General features: G+C 49.3%; 1 protein-coding gene across 2 annotated transcripts in view; it reads right to left on the bottom strand.

Annotated features, from left to right (window-relative positions):
• Epas1 (endothelial PAS domain protein 1) overlaps positions 1 to 10688 on the bottom strand; it is an 82362-nt gene extending 71674 nt beyond the window's left edge. Inside the window, exon 1 of one of the 2 annotated variants that reach the window (XM_023711170.1) lies at positions 10121 to 10688. In XM_023711170.1, coding sequence (XP_023566938.1) covers positions 10121 to 10146 — 26 coding nt within the window. In that variant the 5' untranslated portion in view covers positions 10147 to 10688. The remainder of the gene's footprint in view (positions 1 to 10120) is intronic. The other variant, XM_023711169.1, reaches the window with a different exon arrangement.
• Between the last annotated feature and the right edge of the window lie 101 nt (positions 10689 to 10789).

The raw sequence follows: 10789 nt of genomic DNA, 5'->3' as shown, positions 1-10789 counted from the left end.
AAAAAGCAGTTGTGACGGCAGGCAGCAGGACTCCCAACACTCTGGGAGACTGAGGAAGGACGATCCTAAATTTGAACCCATTCTGGACTAGTTAGTGACTTTACAAGACCCTGTCTCAAAAACAATGATGGTGGTGGTGGTGGGGACATAACTTAGTGTGAATGTTCTAGGTTTAGTCACCAGCACCAATCAAACAATCAATGAAGCAGCAAGCTATTACAGGACACACCGGAGAGTTAGATCCCTGTCCATGAGTAATGGGTGAGAACAAATGAAATATCATTGGGTAACAAGGAAACATTAGAAAACATAACCAAGAGCTAGTGAGAAATGGAGGAGTGGTGCCAGGGGGGAATTATGTCGGGGTTCAGTGTGAGCTGGGGAGAAAGTGTGAGGTACTTGAGTAGGAGGGCAGAAGAAGCATCCAGGTTCGTGCCACTGTGAGGCACAGGTAGCAATGAGGGCCGCGACACCGTCTGCGGGGTGAGGGCAGAAGCTTGGCTTTGGGAGGCGCAAGGCAGATAGGATGACAGGGAGGGGAGTGAGAGAGCTGGAGTAGGTTCCTTGCTGCAGAGGTAAATGCCACTGCCACCAGGCTGTCCTTCAGAAGAATGCCGAGCTCTAAGTGGCCTGCTAGTCCTTCGGAGTCCTTCAGGGGGACGCCAGCTGCACAGCAGACACTCCTTTTCCCACCGAGGCTTCTCTGGGCTTCCCACGTAGAGCAACCTACCAAGCAAGCCTAGGACAGGGGCGGTCTTGACACCTGCGGGCTTCACGGAAGAGGCTAGGGGAGCAGGCTTGGCAGTCTGGGTGCTCCCACGTGGACAGAGCAGGGAGAGGCACTGGCGTCAGTTTCCACGGAAAGCCGGAGGACCCCGAGCTCAGGACCACACACTCACTAGGACTGCCCTCTGACCGCCTGAGCACCACAAAGGCCCTCACCCAATGGGAGCGGCACATCATGGGGCCAAAACAAGCAGAGATGGTAAGAAAGCCCTGGAGAGGCTGGGAAAGGTCTTGGCTCCCATGCCCTGCCCACCCCTAATTCCCCTAAGTCCCAGGTAGAGAGTAAAAGGCAGACTCCTGCTGTGTAGTGATAGGGTTACATTTATAGACGCGCCCTTGTCACAGTGAGATGCGACCTTCATACTTCCTTATCTTAGCGTCTGGGTAAACACTTGTTGTGCAAACACACAAATAAAGCTTCTAAAGGTGAAACACAGTGGCGGTGTGCTGGTAGCCCGCACTGCATCGAGCCCTGGACCAGAGGCCTTTTGGCTCTGCACACGCCTTCTCTCTGGGCACCAAAATTAGCTCCATCGACCTCAGCCAGTGCTGGAGGGAACACTGCCATTCTAAAATAGCACCTGAAAACCCTTGGACGCACGGGCGAGCAGCGCAGGCGTACGGCGGCTCACAGAACCTTACTGGGCCAGCAACTGCACCAGACTGCATTTTCAACTAAATACACAGGAAACGAGCATTTCAGAGATTTAGTGTAGATTCTTGATGAAGTAAATGATGTTCTTTTTGCTCCTTGAATCCCCTACATGGTATATTGTAAATGCCTTGTTACTCTATTAAGCATATTTTCTTTCTTTCTTTTTTTTTTTTTTTGGTGGTACCAGGATTGAACTCGGGACCTTTCACTTGCCAGGCGGGCGCTTATGCCACCAAGCTACATCCCTGGCCCAAGCATGAATATTTTCATTCATAAAAATTTTATGGAAACCCTGTGTTCATTCATAAGAGTGATTATCCATTTGTCTGTGCTTCAATCCCATATTTTACTTTACTAACTTACATAGTCTTGTAGCATAAGCGCCTGCCTGGCAAGTGCAAGGTCCTGAGTTCGATGCCCAGTATTGGAAAAAAAAAAAAAAATTCCTTTGACTACTTTGTATAGTCCTATGTGTCTCTAGAATATGTTCTAAAAATATTATTTGTCCTATTTTCCCACATCTTTGATAGACCACAATTGATTTTTTAATTTTGTTTTGAAGTCTGGAATTCTCAAATAGTCCTTCATGAGCATAACTTTCTGTTTCCACCTAGAATTCACACGCAAAGCCAAGGAACAGATTTTTTTTCTGTGTACAGAAAGGCACTCTTTCCTGCAGCTGTGTATGATGTCTTTTTCCAGAACAATCTTTCTCAACACTCCAAAGTGCTACAGCAACAGGAAGTTGTAAAGGTAGGAAGGAGGCCTGTAAATATTTGCTGTCATTACTCATTAGTGATGAGACGAGCTCGCGTACAGCTTGAGTCACTGCTCTGTGCTCTTGGCCTGCGAGTTGCCACCAGGACCCTGAGGTGTGGGGGGCCAGCCTCCCCATAGGAGGTGTGGGCTGCTTGTCTGAGGAGCGCCATTTCCCAAGTCAGAAGGAGGACAGTATTCGTCCTTTCCCTTATCTCCTTGCAGAGGACAACCAGGACACATTGTATACAAAGTGGTAACAGTACAACAATTTTTTAAAATCATAAATGAAATTGTTAATAGTGATAAAACATCAGGAGAGACAGAGAACACATCAGGTATTGTGACTCGAAGGATTACCACTGATCAACTCTATATGCTAACTGATATATTTAAAAATATTTGTGCAATGTTTCTGCTCCTTCTCAGATTGAATCCCCATGTCCTCTTACTCATAATAAACTGCTGATCTGTCAGTTGCCGACCAACATCAAGGCCCTCGGATGACAAATGAGATCAAAAGAAGCCATGAGAGCCACTGAGATTGCCACTGGCTGCCCTGCTAGCCTTTAGGGACAACCAACAAGCAGTGGGAGTGACCTCCAGCAGCACAGGCAGGAGTGTGACACAACAGGCCCGTGTTCAGCCCACATGTCTCACTAATATACTAGGTTTCCCGGCATGTACTATGAGGCTTGGGATCTTTCTGGTTTCTATTGGAGGATGCCATCAAGAGGGGGAATACAGGGCGTACAAAAAAAGGAGCTCCGACAATCCATTTCCATGGCTTGCTGAATTTTTTTTTTATTGTCAGATGAGTACAGGACTAATATACACTTTTCAATACAATCATTTCCCGTATTGACAAGCTACCCTTTCTAAATTATCTTCCTGCGGGAGAAAAGGATCTGCTGTCTACGGTCATTAGTAGCACCAATAATTGAAAACTGAGGCCTCTACAAGTCATGAGGTGCAAGTGGGTCTCCCAGGAACATGTGAAGCTTCTGACGGCCGCGCTGCAAAATGGGAGCTTTGCTGACACACTTGCGGCCCCTGGAAACAGCCTAAGGTGGTCAAGCAAACCAATATTTCTTGAGATGTTAGGAAAAGCCATTTTAGTTAAGGCTCTTGCCTAGCCTATATCTGCCTCTTCCGCTTCTGGGGTCTCAAAGCAGTGTGGCACGCTCCTGAACTTCAGGCTTTCAGATCAGCTCTGTGCCTTCCAATAGCAGGAGCAGGCAGCTGGCCTCAAATGACACCCAAGCTCTACTTGAACACTGTAGGGGCTTTCAGTGGCACATACAGTGCTCCTGGGGAGCCACCCCATATGCAGTGACACACAAGTGCCAACATGGCAGGCTTCTGCCTCTGTTATGAGACACATCGGTGCAGTTATTAATGAAGCCCTGGCAAGACGCAAGTGCTCTAGACTCACAGGGCAGAGCCCAGCTCTTGTAAAGGCCTGGAGCTCACCAGAGAAAGGGCTCTAGAAGGACGCAACACAGGGGTGCAGCAATCGTAGCTATTCTTTATCCCCCCATCCATTCTTTCCTTCCTGTGCTTGCAGTTTCAAAAGATCAAAAGAACCGGAGGAAGTCCTGTGCATCTTGATCGTAGATGGTCCCTCAGAAGCCACAGAGGAAGCTCTCCTAACAGGTTCTGCGGCACAATGGAGTCCGAAGGTTGGGTGCTTATTGAAGTCCTGCCACCAGCAAAGGGTGGGAGGTGGAAAACTTTGAACTCCTAGGGCAGCAGAGAACCACCCTTCTGTCTGAGCTGAGGAAAATCCAGTGAAATAAATCAGACCTGTGTATATAAACATTGTATTGTCTTCCTAGTGTAAGGACCTGAAAGAGTAAATAAAATCTGAAAGGTACAATAGATACTGTGAAAGGGAAGAAACTGCTCAAAGGAAAGGAATAGCTGGATGAGGGAAAGGAGAAAAGAAAGAAAGAAAAAAGGAAAAAATACACAGGCATATACACAGGATAGCTGGGATAATTGTACTGCCAATTTCTACTGCTCTACTGAGAGAAACAGTTAATGCTTGCATTTTGTTTTGCATTTTTTTTTTTTTTTTTACCAATTTTGCACACTTATATCTTGGAATTTGAACAACTACTTTGAATTTTTTTTTAATAATTTCATTGAGAAGCAAATAGCAATGAGACAATTTCAAAACCAATTAGTAGGACAGTTTCAATAATTAACACATTGCATATTGTTGTCTTCTTAGTGGTTATTCATTGTACAAGATGCACACATGATATCCTGTTAACAAACACTATTAGTAAAAATCTTTCCATTCATTGATTAAGAGAAAGTAGCTGTATATCTATCCTAACTATTTTGAAAATACAGATACAAAATGGTCTCTCATTTGTATCCTTTTTTCTTTTTCTTTTTTTTTGCGGAACCAGGGATTGAACTCAGGCCTTTGCGCTTGCCAGGGAAGTGCTTATTCTGTATCCCCTTTTTTTGTTTAGTTTTGTCAGAGGTGGGTAACCCACTGTCATTTAAATATTGTAGGTGTGTGAATTCAGCAAAATATTCCAATATAGCCTAGCAATCTACAATAGTAGTGGGTTATCCGTAGAACTGGCAATGTCAGAAGTTGTTGAATTTGTTAAATTCCTATCATCTTGTTTAGTGAACTTCTATATCATTTATAATGTTTTTTAAAAAAATATTTTTATTCTCTTTAAAAAATTAAAAGAAAAATGAAAGAAATTCCAGAGATTCCAGGTCTACCTTCAGATCTTCAGTTCCTGGCTGGAAGGCTTGAGATGAGCGAGGAGTCACAGGGGAGAAAGGTCATTATAATAATTATAAAGACAACAGAAGCAGTTATCATTTATAGCAGGCTTACCACATTCAGACACGGTAGTAAATAGTTTTATAGTCTCTTAGCTAAGGCGGGGAGGCATGGAACAGTGGGTGAGGATAGAAGGTGGCAACACTTTGCCCAGGCTAAATCTCAACTCTGCCTGGTGACCCTGGGCAGTAACCTTCAGTCTTCCCATCAGTGAAATGGGGCTAATAACAGGGCTTATCTCATGAGGTGATATGAGGACTTAAAGAGTCAACCCATGGAAAGTTCTAAAGCTGCTGCTGGCGATGTAAGACTGAGCATTCAGCTTTGGTTTTGCCTTTGTGCACAAAATTTTTACTAGGGCCACACATATTCCTAGGAGATAGGGCTTCCAAATGCATGCTGGAGAATTATTTTCACAGCGCTTTAATAAGCATTAACAAAACAAATCACACCAAAATTAACCCTGAGCAGTGTGTTTGGCTTCCCTCCCGCCTGTTACTGAGGGCACACGGCAGGTGGACACACAGGCTGGCCAGGTACAGGTAAAGCTGCACCCCAAAGTCTTACTAGATGTCTGCACCCACCTCCTGCCCCCCTCTTCAAGGCAGGGAAAGTCACTGCCTGGGAAATGTAGAAGTGGCCTGGGACTGGAACCGAAGGATCCTAAAGTGCAAAGGTCCCCCAGGGAGACCCCCAAGTGTAGGTATTTGCAGTCTCCAGATTAAACAACTGTGGAAGGCCAGTAAGAGTGGAGCAGACTTCTTTTGGGGACAAAAAAGGTGTTATGTAACATCTGGTACAGTTTCACAAAATCACAGAATACCCCCGATGCCAATTTACAGTGTGGGCAAAAAGCCCCTCTCTGCTTTCCCAGCATCTCCTGGGGTCACAGCTGTCTCTACCGCTCTTCTTGGCTTAACCAGGAACCACAGGGCCCTTGCAGTTGAGGAAGCTCTGCCCAGTTCCCTTGTGCCCCTCACCCAACGCAAGTGTGTAAAGTACAGCAAACAGTTGATCTGGGGAGCCTAAGGTGACAAAGTTCACGGCAGATGGAGAGTGTCCTTGAACTTCCTGTTTTCTCTATCTCATGACCCCCAAACACCGACTACCCCCAGGCCTCGAAGCTCCTACTCTTTGTGACTCCAGGGACTCTATGAACCGCATCCCCCCTTACACCCTTAAATTACTGTGTGTGCTTGTGTGTGTGGTTGTTACTGGAAATGCTGCTTAGAGCTTATCGTTTGCTTAAAATATTTGATCCCTACAGAAAAGTCACGTGTGGGCTGCGGGCTATTTATATTTTCAGCTAAGTTCATCTGTGTGTCCCTTCTCCCCACCTTAATCAGACTGTTGCCTGGTCAGCTCTTCAGCACTTTATCTAAATTAGGAGGAATTCTTCAACACACATGTGCCATACTGATTCATATTTTGGGGTGAATATAATTGAGAACAGGCACCGTGGGGCTAGGTGAGGGCAGGGTAAACACCTCTAACTGCATGATGATGGTAAAAGCGAGACCTGTCAGTACCAAGAACCAAAGGGAAGATCCATCAGGCTAAAATGAATGGGAAAATAATCAAGCCAACAGAGGACAGGGAAACATAGAAAAAAAGCAACGACTGGACAGGCTTCCTGAAAAGCGGAAAAGCCTAAATCTTGGCATAATTAACTGTAGCAAGTATTTTCAAATATATTTGGACAGTTAGTCCTGGAGCACTAAGATTTATCTAATTGGTTCCTTCTATTTCTAAACACTTTGCAGAACAGATTCCTAGAAAGTTGAGGTGCCCCCTATGCATATGTACCCCGAAACAGGAGAGACAGAAACCGACTGACATTGGATGCCGGCTACTCAGCCACACTACTCAGCCTCATGGTTTTAACCCCTAGTGAACATGTCAGTTCACCCAGTACAAAAGCAATCTAGCAGCTGGGGAAGCGTTCTCTAATTCACAAAATAATCTGCTCCACCTGCGTCCCCACACTAGTTTTGTTTAATAATAAGATCATCTGTATAGATACTTTTTTTCTAATTGAAATAAAGGGACAGTACTAAAAGAATGAATTTATGATTTTCTTGAGTTTACAGACACCAAGATGAGCGTACATTCTGCCTGTCTTTTTTCAAAAACAAATAAACAAACAGACCAGAATCACTTCTGCTGTGGGCTGAAGGCTCTTATAATTACAGTACCTACAAAAACAAATCTGTGTCCTACAAAATTCAGTGGCTTGGGGAATCTTGTATGGTATATGGTGATATCAGGATGCGCTGACCCTTTCTGATATCCTTATTGGTTACAGGCATTTCAAAGAATGAGGGGAAATGATAAGAAAATAAATATTAACTGAACATAATGAACCAGAGTTCTGATTATTATCAGTACTAATTTTCCTTGTGACCACAGAAGTCATTTTAACCTCTCAGGGTTTTATTACAAAGATAAATATTTGACTAGATGGTTTCCAAAATCCCTCGTGAAAAAAATCCTAAGGTTCTCACCAACATTGAAAAAACCTGAAGCCACTGCATTCTTTTGAACTTCATAAAAGCTGCATAAATTAAAATTTAAATACCTAAACTCACAGTGTACATCCATTCTGCACCATACTGCATTTTTGATAATAAAACATAAACTGATATCAACTATCAGAGGAATATATATTTAAAATATGCTTCAATTGACTCAAACTGCCCAGCGATATTTTTCCTTTAGAGATAGCAAAAATGAACTTTGATTTTATTTTGTCCAGCTGACATGGGAAGCAAATGAGAGTTTGGAAACTTCTGCTCCAGTGTCTCCCGAGCTCCGGCCAACACTGGTCCCAGGCTAATAGAGGCGTTCCTGAAAGGCACTCAGACCTGAGACCGCCTTTGTGACTGGACTTTGATCCCTGCTTATCCAAGGCTGTCATTTGCATCCACCTGACCACCCGCCCTCTCCACACTCAAGAACTGCCACACTTAGTCCTCGTAGAGTCAGGAAGGTGGCTGGTTGAGACTTGCACTTTGCCAGGAGTCAAAGCAGCTCCTTTTGGTAGTTTAGAAGACAAACTCTTGATTGTTACATTTTAACATCCCTGTCAGCACAGGAAAGTTTTGGAAGCAAATGATCCTACCCACTTCCCGAGGGGGCTTTAGAGGGACTGTTACAAAAGTCTAGAGAACAAATTACTCTGGAACCCAAAGAAACACAAATTTTTTAACACCTGGTAGGCAGCCTCCCTGTCACATCACACATGTAATGCACTGGTTCACAAGTTTTAATACCATCTTGGTGTTTCCAGAAGCCTGCAGCCGAAAGAGCCCAAGGGGAGAAGTAAAGGAGTCTAAAATGGTTTGCTCAACGGGATTCCGACTCCTCCTGGAGCTCTGGGTGGAGGGGGACCCGCTATTTGCCCTGCCACTCTTCCCGCAAAAACATCCACACAGGTCGCAAAGGGCGGCCACCAATACGCTCAGTGGTCTCCTGGAGATTTCACAGACAGCCCCCCCAAAAGGCGTCTTAAAGCAGCCACTTGCACCAATAATTTGGAGACTCACAAATTACTGCGGTACGAAAACTTTCTTCCCGCTCCCCGCCGGCTCCTTCTACCTCCCGCCGGCCCTCAAACCAAAGGGGCACTACAGCCGGCGGTACAGAAAACTTTCCCCCCTTCCTCTCAGCTCGTGGGGACCATGAAAAGACACCTAAGAACACAGGACCTGACAACAAGGCGCGCGGGAGAGGCCGACGCTTCGCACTTTTGTCGAGATTACCATCAGGCCCCTCCTCCGCGATTGCGACATTCCCCGATAGGCATCACAGTTGTAAAATGTACAATAAGTTTCCTAGGTGCCTCTAGAGCCCAGAACGCTCGCCGAAGGCCCGGCTATAACTTAGTTTTCTGATTATTAGGTCACTGCGGTCAGCGTTACGATTGGCTTTCCACACGGTGCCCGCACCCGAAAGCCTTATTCCTTGCCCCGGCCCCTAAGGACTGCAGGACCTCAGCCTGCGCCCACGGCCCGCGGCGGTGCGCACCGGCTCTCTCTCGAGGGTGCAGGCCCCGGGGCGCGACGAGGGGTGACTCCCGGTCCCCCCTTGACGATCTTCGAGGGCAGGGCCCAGGCGCCCGGCCAGCACGGGTGCTATTAGCTCCAGCTTATCAAGCCCTTATCGCAGCGGCCCGGCGGTGGGAGCCGCCGCTCGCGACCCGGGATACGCTGCTCCTGGCTCGCGTCCCGCAGGGCGCTCCCAGCAGCAGGAGCGGTCGGCTCGGCCGTCCTTCCCTCGGCCCTCCCAGCCCGGCTCCAGCTCCCCGCCGCTGCACTCCGCGGGGGACCCAAGCAGCAAGCGGCCGCGCGGGAGCCACGCGCGGAGGGGGCCGGCGCCCCGCAAGGGCAGCGGGGTTGCCCGCGGCGCCTCTCACCCAGTGCCGCCAGGCGCGCAGGGCAGGCGAGCGAACTGCGGCTGCCCTTCTCTGTCCTCTGGGAAGTCAGCCGCCCAGGACGCCCCTGTCGCCATGCCCGCCCTGCACACCGAGACACCTGCCCCCGCAGGGCAACCCAGGTCACTACCCGCTCTACGGCGGAGTCCGCAGCAGGGTGAGGGAAGGGGGTGGCGTCGGGCTGTGGAGACCTCGGCCGAGTCCCGCCACTCTGCGGGACTCGTTCCTTCGCCGCGCGTCCCCCGACTGCCCCCAGCCATTTTGGGGCGCAGAGCGGCCACCGAAGCTCATTTGGAGAGGCCCGGGGTGGGGGTCTAGAGGATAATAGAGGCGCGGCTGCAGCTTCACTAGGTAAGACCTGAGAAAGTCGGGCATCGACCCAGAAATAGTACAACTCGCGGGCAGCTGTAGTACAGTGCCCCAGGAGCAGAGCGCCCGAAACACCGGGACCTCCGGGGCCACCCCCTTCCGCCTCCGCCGCGCCCTGGAATCCTTCACTGCGAAGCCGCAGCTCCGCGTCCCAAACCCGCACCTGCTTTCTGCCCCACGTCCTCCACGCCACCGCCCAGGCCCCAGGACCTCCGCGCGCCTCTCCGGGACACTTGCGGTCGCGCCTGTCTCGCGAAGCTCGGCCACTGCCTGGGACCAGCGACCTCGCCGTCCCACACCGGCTTACCTCTTTTTCTCCTTGTCAGCTGTCATTGTCGCCCTGGCCCTCGGGGACGCTGAGCACCTGGCCTCGCCGACCAGTGGGGGCTGCAGCCGCTGCAGCGCGGGCTCCCCGAGACTCGGGCGGGCGTGAGCGCTCCTTAGTGTTCGCGGGTCTAGCGCCCCGCACGATCGGGTGGAAGTTTGCGGGCGCCCCGCCGCCTAGGTGCGGACGAAGGGGGTGGAGAAAGGTGACGGGGAGGAACCTGCACCTGGAGGCGGGGTCGGGAAAGGAGTGGGAGGAGGTTGTCAGACACGAAAAGGGAGCTGCGAGAAGGGAGCCGAAGTTCCTTTTTCCCTCGAACTGGAGTCAATTTTCTGGCTTTTCAAAAAAAAAAAAAATTTAAAAATAAAAGTGGCTGTAAGGATCGGAGCCGGCGCGAGGCAGGGTCCGGGAGGGCGCGGCGGCTGAGATGACCATACAGTCTCAGGACACTGCCGAGGATTGTACGGCCGCCCCAGGACAGCGGCGGCGGGAGCTCCGCGAGCGCAGGGACCTTGCAGCGGGCGGCTCCCGAATGTCCGGCTCGCGCAGCTGCCAGCGTACTTTAAAAACTCCCGTGGCCCGCACGGGGAGGCGCCGGGGGAGGGCGCGCCGGCGCAGGGCGGGGAGGACGCGCACCAGGCCCCGCCCCGC

Source organism: Octodon degus, unplaced genomic scaffold (genome assembly GCF_000260255.1).
Source record: "Octodon degus isolate 3935 unplaced genomic scaffold, OctDeg1.0 scaffold00020, whole genome shotgun sequence".
Classification (NCBI taxonomy): domain Eukaryota; kingdom Metazoa; phylum Chordata; class Mammalia; order Rodentia; family Octodontidae; genus Octodon; species Octodon degus.
Note: the sequence above shows the minus strand (reverse complement) of the source record. Positions and strands in the feature narration are given on the sequence as shown.